The following is a 13,594-nucleotide window of genomic DNA, read 5'->3' on the forward strand; positions in this document are numbered from 1 at the left end:
CCAAACATACACAGGCCCAACAACAATTACAGGCTCAAGTGGTTTCGTGTTTGGATTTACAAACACACCAACTTCGATGAGTCGCTATTGCTACAAATTCTACCAATTTGTTAGATATACATTCGAACTTGTTCACTATCGGGGTTTCATTTCACAACGACAATTAAAGGACCGCTGTGCTTGGACATCGATAGACAACAAGCTAATTTATTTAGTGGACTAAATTCTGGGTTGACTGTAGGGTCACAAAAAGGATGAAAAAACAGTCAGGCTAGTCTGGATGGTGTAGGCGTAATCTAAGTGTGCGCATTTTGTGAACAGTGAAGACAAGCGGCAACCACATAAAAATGTTTCCCATTATGAAATAATTTTCTTATACTGTATATATTTTTATATATCAGTTCATAGGGTGACAGTTACTGTAGCGTGTTTAAAAGAATGGAAGAACTTAGAAAGCTCGAGCATCTTTCCCTCGTGTCAAAAATTTGCACGGAATTAGACAATCATCTGGGGTTAGCCGATAAAGATCTGGCAGAGTTCATCATTCACTTGGCAGAAAAACACGAAGGGTAAGTCTATGAAAGTTGAACTAATTATTTATCCTTCGGCGATTTCGCAAATTGTTGTTGATCCAGCTGTGTTGGTCTATGCGCCAAAGAGCGCTATTTGTTCGTGCCTTATACTATAATGTCGTAGGTTGTAGTGAAACAAAAGTTCATGCTAAATTGACTTTGGATTATACTCAGTATATGTTACGCCATCGCATGATGCAACAGGAGACAAGCGGTTCTCTTAGGATTTGCCAAATATCAAAACATCTTAATTAAACTACTTTCCAGTTTTGTCGCCTCAATTACTAGGATGAATAAAAGAGAAATACCCTCAATCGGAGTGGAAAGTTCCTCAGTCGTGAAATCATAGCTTTAAACTATAGTCAAATATACTCTTTTCGTCGATCGGTATGTGGGTGGTTAACGTTGTGAACTGTTTGTATTACAAATAGCGGCCAAAAATAGCAATCTTTTTTCCAGCGCAATTAATTAATATAGGCATTTTGGAGTGGGGTGCCAAATAAATAGTCATCAGCAGCGTCAACGTTTTTTGCTAATGAACTCGCAGTAAAATTGGGCGGATCGATGCTCATTCTGTTCACGAATCTTTTCTCTGTCCCCCACGATGTAGTACTTCGTTTCTCATTTACGTTACTTAGCTAATGGTTCTCCTTGACATATATGCTATTTTGACTATTCAATAACATGTTTCACACCTTAACTCCTTAATTCGATTCCTATTATGTTATGAACCGCAGGTACAAGGACTTCCGTAGAGTCCTCTGTGAAAATGGTGGTGGCGATTTTCCCGAGTCATTTACACAGAATCTTCATCGTATAATTACTCGAATGAAGGAAGCGTCAAAAAACGATGGCTTCGAAGCTGTAGCAACTGTATTTGATGATGAGGTATATATGCTGACTAATAGACCATTAGAGTGTTTGCGCGTTACAAAATACAAGGACTGTTCAGGTCCAAATTCTCCTATAGATCGAGAAGGTTGGCATACTAAAATCACTAGCATGGCATCTTACCTGTGCTCAGCGTGTGTGTGTACAGCGGAAAGCTCTAAGACATACACAGCATAAATTGAAAAACGCTGATTTGGATCTGGCTAACCTATTCTTCTATTGCAAACGCCGTTCGCAGGACAAGCGCAAGAAATATCCAGGATTGTCGATTCCAAATAATATTAGGTCTCGAACATTCGAGGAAAACGATTCAAACGATTTAAAAATCGCTCAAGACGCCCTAGCCGAACTCGAGGCCTTGGCGCCGTCAGAAGAAATTAAAATCGAGCAGAAAGGGTACGTATGCAAGCTAATAGCGTTTGTAAGCACAGTTTTATATTGTAAAAAATATATTCATATAAAGCATGTACGTTATTCCTATTGAACATACTATTATCAATATTAATACTTTTGTCAATTTCTCTAATTGAAAATACTAATTCTGTTTTCTTCTTACTATAGGTTCCGTTCTAAATCTCGGCCGTCGGAAGGGCGCAAAAAGCGATCTCGGTCACGGAATGAATCCCGTGATCGTAAACGAGGCAGATCTCGATCGTCTGACCGGAAGCACGATGAAAAGCGATCCAGAGATGATTCATCCCGAGAGATACGTCGGCATCGCAGCCGCTCTCGGGATAAGGGGCGTTCGAGAGGACGCTCTCGGGAGCGATCTAGAGACCGTCGAATAAAGCGGTCTAGGGAACGTCGACGATCTCGAGAGAACAAACGGGAATCGTCGCATTCTAGGGAACGTCCATCAGGAAGTGGACCCCCAAACAGGCGACCTATGTTGGATGAAAAACCAGTACCAAATAAAATATACAATGGAAAAGTAGCGTCTATAATGAAATTTGGCTGTTTCGTATCGCTAGATGGAGTTCGGGGCAAGTGTGAAGGATTGGTGCATATTTCGCAGCTCCGAAAGGAGGGTCGAGTTACTGAGGTTACTGAAGTCGTACAGCGAGGCCAGCCTGTAAAAGTTAAGGTGCGAGACATCAACGTTACGAAATATTCCTAATGTATTGATATCGTCTAGATGCTATAATGATTTTCTTTGTTTTTTATCTTAATTATTGTTATGGCTACATATAGTTCTTCTTGCCGTAAGGATTGATCTAGTACATTTTGTATCAATAAATTAAACGGGCTTATAGAAGTTTCTTCTCAAAGAGATTGTATCTAAAATTTGAAGGAAGATCGCTCTTAGGCACCGTAGTTGCATATTATTTAAGGTTCATTTGTATAGAACCTTGTTGTATAGAACGAGAAGTTGAAAAATAATGATTAAAATATGATAAAGCTGTACAACCCTTAAACGGGCTTTTCTTGCCAAACTAAACCATTCCGCTTTACAAAATGGGTTACAGCTATCTGTTAGAAAGCGTTTCAAATACGGTATTGAATGTTCCAGTAAGATCATCGTGTGCTTCGTAACATTTAATGCCGAAATACGGCAGCTGATATATCACAATCATAAGATGATTACTTCATCTAATGCAGGCAAGCTTAATTTACGCAGCTATTTTCCGTGGGTTACCTGGTCACAATCTTTCGAGGTCGATATTAGAAATTAGATGCTACCAAATGCAAAATCGATTAAATATAGCTACTAGTTCCTATTTGTTCAAATGTCTATTTTAATATTGCTCTTGGCGAGTGGCAGTTAACTCTGCCTGGTGAAGCAAAAGGCTTGTTTGCAACTTTTGGAATAGAGCAGTTTCTTTCACAAACAACTTAGTCAGCCTAATTGTCTTGCTATTCTGGTTTTACTTTGTGCGATTTTAGGTTCTGTCAGTGACCGGTAGTAAAACGGCGCTATCAATGAAAGACGTTGATCAAGCAACCGGAGAAGATCTAAACCCCGTAGACGACCGGGTAATTAGGGTTGTGGAGGATACTGCGGATGCAGACAGCAGCTGTCCTGGTCCAAGTAGCCGGGGCTTCGAAGGCTTCGGACGTCTGGAGGACGTCGATCAGGATGTCGACAACAAGCGGAAGTTCAACAAGTTAGTTGAACTCATTTCAACAACGCTGAAAATGACTTCATTGTAGACAGTTGACGAAGTAACATTTGAACAGTACAATGTGGTGGATAAATCTAACGTGGTGTAGATATACAACTTGTTAACTATTGGTGTGAATGTCGTTGCTATATACCTTTAATTAGTCAAAGTTTAAGACATTTTTCAACCGGTTTGTTTTAACGTATTCATAAACGTCTCTGAAGAGAGCAGCGATGACCGAACTCTTGTGGTACGTTATTTAATACCCTGTAGAATTTCATCGCCCGAACGCTGGGAGTTGCAACAGATGCTAGCGGCAAACTGCATCGATAAATCTCAATTGCCTGATTTCGATGAGGTAACGGGCTTGCTACCGAAAGATGATTCCGATGGGGAGGACATTGAGATCGAATTGGTCGAAGAAGAGCCAGCTTTTTTGGCGGGACACGGGAGGCAATCGCTCCATGATCTCGATCCTGTACGCATTGTGAAAAATCCCGATGGATCGCTGGCGCAAGCTGCCATGATGCAAACGGCTTTGGCTAAAGAACGTCGTGAGGTAAGTACTAACATTATACTAAAACAAGAAAACAAAGTGCAACCTGTACTCACATTGGTACTCATATTTTCTTCTCCAATTTCCACTGTGAAGTCATCAATTAAGTAGTCAATGGAATGAAAACATAAATAACAACTAGGTTATTTTTTGTAGGAGTATATTAAATTATTGAATGACTGCTACTCCATAGATCTCGTTGACGGCCTTTTTCTCTTGTGCATTCTCCAGCTAAAGCAACAGGCCCGCGAAGCTGAAATGGAAGCTGCGCCTGAAAACGTTAAGCGACAATGGATAGACCCAATGCCTGAGATTGAGGGTGGTCAAAGAACACTTCCAAGTGCTGCTAGAGCAGGTAAATTATTGGCAGGCTTGAGATTTTCAAAAGCGACCATGCGATTTATGGTAGTTTTTCTAGAATTAATTAAAGTCGATGACATCTATTTAGTTTTTACTTAATTAATACTCAAGTGGCCAAATTTCGGGTCAGTCACATACGAAGCTACTTGAACATACTCATGGTTGAATTCGAATCCTAAAGTGTAGTTCATCCTAAAGGCTGGTTAGGTGTCTCGTGTAACGTGATCGTAATTACGATGCTTTTAAATCTCTCTTTTACATCATGTTGTCCTTGACAGCCCCGGCCGGTTCGCAGGACCTTCCCGAATGGAAGAAAGCTGTTACTGCTGGAGGTAAAGCCACATTCGGAAAGCGAACAAACATGAGTATTTTGGAACAGCGTCAGTCACTGCCAATCTACAAACTCAAGGATGAACTCATTAAGGCCGTCTCCGATAACCAAATACTTATTGTTATTGGTATGTGAACTAAACATATGTACGCTTTGGTGGGAAAATCGATGAATCTTGTCAGAGAGCTAGCAAGGTTCAAGTTATGCCCAACAGTAAAAAATAGTGTGCCTAAAACATGGATATTTAGCATAAAACCTTGTAAAATGTTATGGTAGTAGGAGCTGCGAATTGTCCTACCAGGTATATTCATGTCTATTAGAAGTGACTGAGGGATGTCTTAATGGCGATATGTTGATGTATTTCTCATCACACGTCTTTCAACAAGCGTACCTGTGTATTAGATGTCTAGGAATTGGTTAACGATTCAACTTACTGCATGTCTATGTGTCAGGTGAAACCGGTTCGGGAAAGACGACCCAAATTACGCAATATTTAGCCGAAGCGGGATTTACTGCTCGCGGGAAAATTGGATGCACCCAACCACGTCGAGTGAGTATACCCAATACTAGTTGAGCTGGATTTTATACTGGCTGCTATCTTATTGTGGCTGTTCATCCTTAAAATGTTTGTTCTAGTACAATAGTTTTTTAAAAACTCTTGGCAAAAAAAAACTGCAGTTTTTTAATGGGTAGTCACAACAATAGGCGCGAAAATGGGTCCTTTTGCTTCGACGTCATCACTTAAACGGTCAAAAGATAAAAACATGCATTGAATCCTTCTTTACGTCTGAAAAAGGTGTGATTGGAAATTCATTTTGACACCCTTACCGAATAGTTCGTAAATAAACCAAATGCACAATTGCAAATGAAAATTTTAGAATTTTATGTACACGTATGTTACACACGCATATATTGAACGTATGTGGATTAATTACCTGTCATCGTTGTTCATATTGCAAATAGGTGGCTGCCATGTCAGTAGCAAAACGTGTATCAGAAGAGTTCGGTTGCCGCCTCGGACAAGAGGTGGGTTATACGATCCGCTTTGAGGACTGTACCTCACCGGAAACCTTAGTGAAGTACATGACAGATGGTATGTTATTGCGTGAATGCCTCATCGACAACGATCTAAGCCAATATTCGTTGCTTATGCTTGACGAAGCTCATGAACGGACTATTCATACGGACGTGCTGTTTGGTGAGTTGGCTAAGTAGTTCTGGATAATCCTCTTCTGACACACGGAGGTATTTTTTACTTTGTTTGCTCTTTGTAGCGATTAGTAGAATAGGCTATAAATGTGATGTTTCTTTTCTATATCGAAACTCTCTTATATAGTTGTAATACGTAAGGCAAATCCGTAACTCTATTGGAGAAGCAGTCTATATACGATGAAATATTAGCTTGTGTAAGCAATCCTTAACTCTCTATATAGGTTTACTCAAAGGAGCGATACAGAGACGCCCTGAGCTGAAGCTGATTGTCACGTCGGCCACTCTAGACGCTGTGAAATTTTCGTCGTATTTCTTTGAGGCGCCTATTTTCACCATCCCCGGACGGACCTTCCCTGTCGAGGTAATTCATGACAGCTCGAACGAAAGCAAAAAAGGATGAATTGGACGAAATGATAAATACCGATACAGTAGGCCCTTCGCATAAAAAAGAATATTTTGGTAGCGGAAATATTATTAATATATTTCTTTATTTATTTACACCTTTCGTATAGTATATGCAGGAATTAAATCGTATCATAGAGTAGGTAATCTACAACACTGTTTGGTATTAATTTCTCTTCATAGCATGCGGACGAGCAATTTGCATCCATTAGTTCATATTACAATGATTTTTTCATGTAAATACAATATGTTCGAATTTATATAGAAAGTGCTAAAAGTTTTCGCTGTTTTAATATGTTTGCTGTCTTTGAGTATATATAGGTGTTGTATACAAAGGAGCCAGAAACAGATTATCTGGATGCATCGTTAATTACAGTGATGCAGATTCATCTGACAGAACCTCCCGGAGATATCCTTGTATTCCTGACTGGTCAAGAAGAAATCGATACAGCCTGCGAAATTCTTTATGAGCGTATGAAGGCCCTTGGACCTCAGGTTTCTTAATTCTTCAGTAAAGAAAATCTTGCTACAACCTTGTTGGTTCATAACCAAGCATTCTTATATATACAATTTAGCTAGCAAGTGAAAAATAAAAACTGGTATAATTCAAATAAGCTGGCTACAAGTTGACGACATAACAACAAATTTGATGACATAACAAGCATCCGATATTTCGTATGCCTACGCAGGTTCAAAACTCATATCTTATCTCATCACTTTTAACATAAAGAACGGCATTGTCCTTCACTACTTTCAATGTACCTATTATAGAACATTTCTTAGATTCTTTTCTATAAACCCTCAGGTCCCCGAACTCATCATCCTGCCCGTGTACTCGGCGCTGCCATCTGAAATGCAGACTCGAATTTTCGAGCCTGCCCCTGCTGGCTCGCGTAAAGTCATTATCGCTACAAATATTGCTGAGACATCGCTAACCATCGATGGTATCTATTATGTGGTGGACCCCGGTTTTGTTAAACAGAACGTTTATAATCCGAAGACTGGTATGGACTCGCTTGTCGTGACGCCCATATCTCAAGCTCAAGCAAAACAGCGGGCAGGCCGCGCAGGCCGCACGGGACCAGGCAAATGCTATCGACTCTATACGGAGCGCGCCTATCGGGACGAAATGCTAACCACTCCAGTACCTGAAATTCAGCGAATGGATTTGGCCATTACGGTGTTGCAACTAAAGGCAATGGGCATCAACGATCTCCTGTCGTTTGACTTTATGGATGCCCCGCCACCTGAGGCGTTGATTATGGCGCTTGAACAACTTCACTCGCTTGGAGCCTTAGACGATGAAGGCTTGCTCACGAGACTTGGACGAAGGTAAATGAAACGCTATGCTATGTGCTTTTTCGTTCAATTGCATGCTATATTATAGGTAAAACCTCGCTCATTATATATAAATGCGTACAGAAAATAAAGTCTGACTTTAATTCAGTATGTAAAATTTGGGTTTTAAAAAGTATTATTATAATTATTTTATTGAAACACTAATCGAGTCCAATAGGCAATATGTTCTTATTGTTTTTATGCTTCTACCATTCTAGAATGGCTGAGTTCCCTCTGAGCCCGCAGCTGGGTAAACTTTTGATTATGTCAGTACATTTGGCATGTTCAGACGAGATTCTGACCATTGTCTCAATGCTGTCCGTGCAAAACGTATTCTACCGACCAAAAGACAAGCAAAATATGGCTGACCAGAAGAAAGCCAAATTCAATCAGGCCGAAGGTGATCACCTCACACTGCTAGCAGTGTACAACTCATGGAAGAATTCGAAGTTCAGCTCGGCCTGGTGCTATGATAACTTTGTACAGATGAGGTACGGTCCCTCACGTCGCCAAGTACTGGTTAAACTAGATAGCTTTCCACTTATATGTTATCGACTAATCGATGCAGCTATTTTGAGACAGTATATTTTATTTTCCGTTTTTTTCTTCTAAGAACGAACCAAAAGCAGTAAGTTATTCCTGTATTCTTGTCCGAATCATCAAATTCTTATTACTGTAGATGCCCGCGGGATGGAGTAGAACTTAAAACCAGAGAGTCTCTGCTCCACATGCAAATTGATGTAGTTTTATACTTGTAAGTTGTTAATAAAGTAAATAATTGTATTTAACTGTACTTTATTTAGTGCAAGAAAACATCTCCAAGCTCACACTGTTCTGTGCAAAGATTTTAGTGATTTTTTCATTTACCTGTTTTTCCGACACTAGAACCCTTAAACGAGCCCAGGACGTCCGTAAACAGCTGTTGGGTATCATGGATCGACATAAGTTAGATGTTGTTTCCTGTGACAAAAATATTGCTCGAGTACAAAGGGCTATTTGTTCAGGCTTTTTCCGAAACGCTGCCAAAAAAGATCCGCAGGAAGGATACAGAACGCTCGTTGACGGACAGGTTGGTAGATGTGTTGTTTACTAACTATGTGCACTAAGGGTTGACTGGAAGTAGAAAACGCACTACTGAAGTAGATTTAAAGCAACGAATTCGAAACCAGGTCATAAGATATAAAAACATAATTAACGAACTAATAAGAATTAACAGAATCGATTTCTTTTACGGATAACGGTTTCTTGTTAGTACGAAAAGTTTAACGAGCGTTCATTTGGTAAACAATTATTAAGGGCTCTCATTATGTTGCTCGTTCAGGTCGTGTACATACATCCAAGCAGCGCTTTGTTCAACCGACAGCCCGAGTGGGTTGTGTATCATGAAGTGGTCCTCACTGCCAAGGAGTACATGCGGGAGGTAGGTTCAGGTTTGAAGTATATTAGTTTTACTTCTTTTTTTAATACCACGTTGTGTACGAATTAACAACAGATCTTTCTGAACCTTTAGACAGCCTCCACGCAAGCGGTGAACGCCGGAACGTTGTTCGGGCGTACCCAATTTTGTTCTAATCTGCTTCTGCTTTATTAATATAATTATTTACTTTTCACATATACACATTGGAGTGAACATATGCACGCCCAAGCCACACAGGTATTCATCAAATTCTACGACATTCTTGTCAACTTCTGCAGGTAACAACTATTGATCCGAAATGGCTCGTCGAGTTTGCTAGCTCCTTCTTCCGGTTTGCCGACCCAACAAAGCTGTCGAAACACAAAAAGAACCTCCGCCTCGAGCCGCTTTATAACAAATACGAAGAGCCAAACGCTTGGAGGATCTCGCGAACTCGCAGGAGGCGCAACTAATCTCTTGGTCGCCAGTGGTTCGCTTAGGAATCAATCACACGCGTGAATACACAAAAATAAGAGTAAAGAGATGTGTATTTGTGGGTAAGATTATAGGCATACAAGATTGTCGATTACACCACAGAGCAGTTCGATCCAGTGCACTATACTTGTTTGTATACATCCTAGCATTTTTCATTGTGATGTCGAGTTTATTTTAATGTAAATGATGAAGGTTCCTTTGAAGATGCATATCGTAAATGCATGTAAACGGTTTTTTCGATAACAATACTACTTGCCACATAAGCTAAATTAAGTAAGAATTGATGGAGGTGACCTATAATCGAATTGTTGTGATAGATCATTGTGACCCTCTTTGGTTAGGTGATCGCTGAGCCTGTAAATAAACGGCTGAATAAAGTTAATTTCTAGTTTTTTTGCGTAAGGATAACTTAACTGTTTAGAGAATATTTATTGCCTCGACTCAGGCAGATGGAAGTAGATAAAGGTGCAGTCATTCGTGCCGCGCTCTACCAATTGAGTGTCGACCTTGTATGTGACGTGTAAATATAGAAGTGAAATTATAATTAAAAGATCATGGCCAAATTGTGGAGTTTTCATTGTTAAATATTTGTTGAATTTTAAGACATTTCGGGTACAGATTTTTAAATTTGAAGATTGATTAGTATCTAATATGTTCCTCTATAGGTATTCGCTGGGCAGGCGGTTTGAGTGATTCGATGGGGAAGAGACCTTTGAGGAGGCATGGAAAAAAACATAGCATTATCAAAACGAGTTGGTTACACGCAAGAATTATTTTCTTATTTTTATCATTATTGCACACAATAATTTCTAAATATCAAAACCATTTCAAATCACCATTCCACTATCTAACCCTTATCTTAAATTGCGTTTCTGCCATATATGTACATTTACAACCGGCCCAACAGCTAACTACTTGACGACATCAAATCTCCTCGGTCTTTCTCCTTCAACTCAAATGAACGAGTCATTTTAAGCACTGAACTAACAAATAAAGAGCATATAAAAACAACATCTTCTAAACGTTTATTTTAAGCACCAAGAAAATAATTTTTTTTCAATTGAAATTTATATTCTTCAAATAAATTGCAATCTCCGCGAGCCCACTCGGTCTCTGGGGATAAGCCGAAGCTCTGAGCCGTGTTTGAGAAATACGTCCCCGGCAGTGTTCGCGGGGTTAATGCCTATACCGTCATCGGTGATAATCGCTGATGTTGCAGGAGGAACCTGAAAAAGGGAAACGGATTAAAGTAAAATTGATTGAGTATATATAAACTTACTGACTGATTCTCACTTCGTGTCCTGATGAGGGCCAGTCGTATGAAGCAATACTTCGCTAAGATAATAGCAGCGGACATTAAATTTGTAACATTCATTAGATTGACGCTCTAATGAGAAACGAATTGGGAGAATTTTAGTTTCAGTAAGGTACGTTTCAATTTGAGATGACGTAGGGTAAAAATGAAGATTGACATTTTAATCGGTGCTTGACGCACGCCGTCAATAGCTCGAATGCGTTTCGACTCACGATGTCATTGTTTGAGTACTGTTCGATCCCGTTTCTGGTTTGTTGTAAAAAGGTTATTTGCCTTTGTGTCTTTGTTTGTTTCTATTGTTTACATATGCGAATATCCGTACAAATGCGAATTCAAATTGGTGGGATAACACATGCTCTATATAACGCAACAAGCAATTATCAACGTACCGTCATTTCAAAAAAATAAGGAAAATTGAGAGCCATTAGTAACATTCAAACAAACGTCTTAATTATGAAATAGCAATAAATGAGAGAGACGCAGAGAGATTAATACTAATTAGGTTGTATCAATACCTAATTGATCGACATAAATCGACGTTGAACATAAGTACAAAAGATTTGAGCAGCCTTACAATCATGTCAGAAAAGTTTATGATATAATTTCAATTTACTATATACGATTTTTTTTTTTTTTAGAATATCCTTGGATTTCTGTTACTGTATAATTTTTTTTTTCTGTAGGCCTATCCAGAAAGAATTCTGTAAGCACATTATAGTAATGTTATAACATATACGACTAGTAATTGCAGTTCCTAAAATTGTTCGAATATACCTTAATTCATAGCAGGGTTAGACATCTGAATGCAATTTAACAAAAAATGTAATTTTCAATCGTCTAACAATCGATCGATAGTATTGGCTAAGGTGTTGACTATATTGATTATTGAATAGACCTAAGATTCTGGACTAGGTTGTATTACTAATGAATTTGTTACTTTTGTTAATTACATTAATTTTAGCGGAAGTTATCAGAAACATACTATATTATAGAAATGATAATTTCGTTTACAGATTCCTCTCGGGGTTGTCGAACGATTGAAAGACATCTCTCCACTCTAGCCTGACTAAATACTATCGAATTAAATGTAATTTGGCAAATTTCAGTATGGTCTGTTTCCCACGGACATCTGTCGACACGTAAACCAAAACAGCTTAAAAGTCCTTTCTAGACGTCACTTCTGTTGCACACCTATGTACATGCAAAATTTCACTATCGTTACATGCATATCCGTTAGTATCGACTGATATTGGGTATTATGCGATATGATTTATAGCGAGTGGCCTTCTTTGCTTCTCATGCAATAGGCCTATACTTTACTTTGAATTCTTCCGCTGCGAACTTCAACACTGCTGTAAACGGCGTCTGTGTCGGGACACTAAGCACTTTAAACGGTAGTTTTGGATCCGATGTGAGCGTAATTTTAAATGAAACCTTAGACATTTTATTGGCCCTTGGACGAGACTCTTCTCGCTCTGTGGATATTGCTACGACTGATAGGCCAAGCGAATTCGAGAACTCGATCTAGAACAGATGGTCGCTTAAGTATTCAGCGCCGAGTAGCCAATAGCAACAGTGTGATCGTATGGTGTGCCAGCACTTGTGGCCACTCCGACAGAGAAACCCAGACAGACGTTAAAACCCAGGTGGATAGCAGATGATGGAAAAATGATACAGTTAACGGCGGGTAAGGGGCATAAAGGCGGTCTGGGGCTGTGGACCAGTTTTTGATCGGAATGATCTTAAGGAAATGTGCTTATTCTACTTGACGTAGCTAATTACTGTTTGGTTATTTTTACCAAATACAATAGTTTTAGGTTCAATTTTTAGCTTAATGAAGGGTCCCGACTGAAGGTCTGAGCACCTAAAATAAGTATCACTGCATACCGAAATATTTCATGCTTGCTGGTGATGTCGTGCTTCATTAAACAACATGGTCACTAATTAGCTGTTGTCGAGTCACGTTTGGTTCAGTGGAATCGGTTTTATGTCAATACGCTGACTTTGTCGCTCTGTTGATACGGATCACGCGCAACACAGACGCCTAACTATATCCGAGGTGCTAAAATGACATTTGCTGTGCACGCATTAACATACTTTAATGAATTGCGGTATTATATTAGTCTAACATTGCTTCGGAAGCCTCTTCCAGTAGCACGAAACAAAGTATATCGACTTCCGGTTATGAACTTAGTCCACCCTACGTGCCCTATTTGCTTCAGACTACTTAATATCATACCGTATTTAATCTAATGTATATTCGAAAGAGAATGGTACTATTCGGTTGGAAACGTTTCCGCGCATTTTTTACTCAATGGAAAACACCATATTTTTGAACAAAATGCGGAAGTCTTCAGATAAGCGCATGACGTAATCTAAAGTGCGTATTTTATAAACAAGCTATAGCATTTTACGTAGGCCTTCTAATAGAATAAACATTTTCATTTCTCTGTAAAAACATATTACGATTGCAACCGTTGAATCAGGTAATTTAGTTTAACTTAAGTAACAAAGATGCAATGTAGTGCAGCGTTGAGAAATGGGCTACATAAATGCTAAATCTATTAGAGTAAAGATTACGTACTGCAAGAGAATCTTAGGATAAAATACCGCGTCAGTTCCAG

The 13,594-nt window shown here is 39.2% G+C and overlaps 2 protein-coding genes across 3 annotated transcripts; one reads left to right on the top strand and one right to left on the bottom strand.

Annotated features, from left to right (window-relative positions):
* The first annotated feature begins 39 nt into the window (after positions 1–39).
* pea (ATP-dependent RNA helicase pea) lies at positions 40–10,218 on the top strand. Of its 2 annotated transcripts, none has more exons than XM_022836706.2 (17): positions 40–569; positions 1,310–1,460; positions 1,702–1,859; positions 2,025–2,547; positions 3,348–3,568; positions 3,839–4,124; positions 4,353–4,476; positions 4,760–4,939; positions 5,265–5,362; positions 5,776–6,010; positions 6,246–6,385; positions 6,748–6,921; positions 7,232–7,758; positions 7,983–8,255; positions 8,650–8,833; positions 9,086–9,184; positions 9,460–10,218. In XM_022836706.2, the coding sequence occupies exons 1-17, from the start codon at positions 439–441 to the stop codon at positions 9,631–9,633; spliced, it is 3,678 nt and encodes a 1,225-aa protein (XP_022692441.1). In that variant the 5' UTR covers positions 40–438; the 3' UTR covers positions 9,634–10,218. The 2 variants fall into 2 exon arrangements, with proteins under 2 accessions (XP_022692441.1, XP_022692442.1); XM_022836707.2 differs by having other exon boundaries at positions 7,409–7,758.
* A 439-nt stretch (positions 10,219–10,657) lies between these two features.
* On the bottom strand, positions 10,658–12,603 carry Ufm1 (Ubiquitin-fold modifier 1). The gene is made up of 2 exons (XM_022836724.2): positions 12,291–12,603; positions 10,658–10,881 (listed from the first exon to the last, which is right to left on the bottom strand). Exons 1-2 carry the CDS (start codon positions 12,411–12,413, stop codon positions 10,732–10,734), a joined length of 273 nt encoding a protein of 90 aa, XP_022692459.1. The 5' UTR covers positions 12,414–12,603; the 3' UTR covers positions 10,658–10,731.
* Between the last annotated feature and the right edge of the window lie 991 nt (positions 12,604–13,594).

The sequence above is a fragment of the Varroa jacobsoni genome, unplaced genomic scaffold (assembly GCF_002532875.2).
Source record: "Varroa jacobsoni isolate VJ856 unplaced genomic scaffold, vjacob_1.0 scaffold_663, whole genome shotgun sequence".
Classification (NCBI taxonomy): domain Eukaryota; kingdom Metazoa; phylum Arthropoda; class Arachnida; order Mesostigmata; family Varroidae; genus Varroa; species Varroa jacobsoni.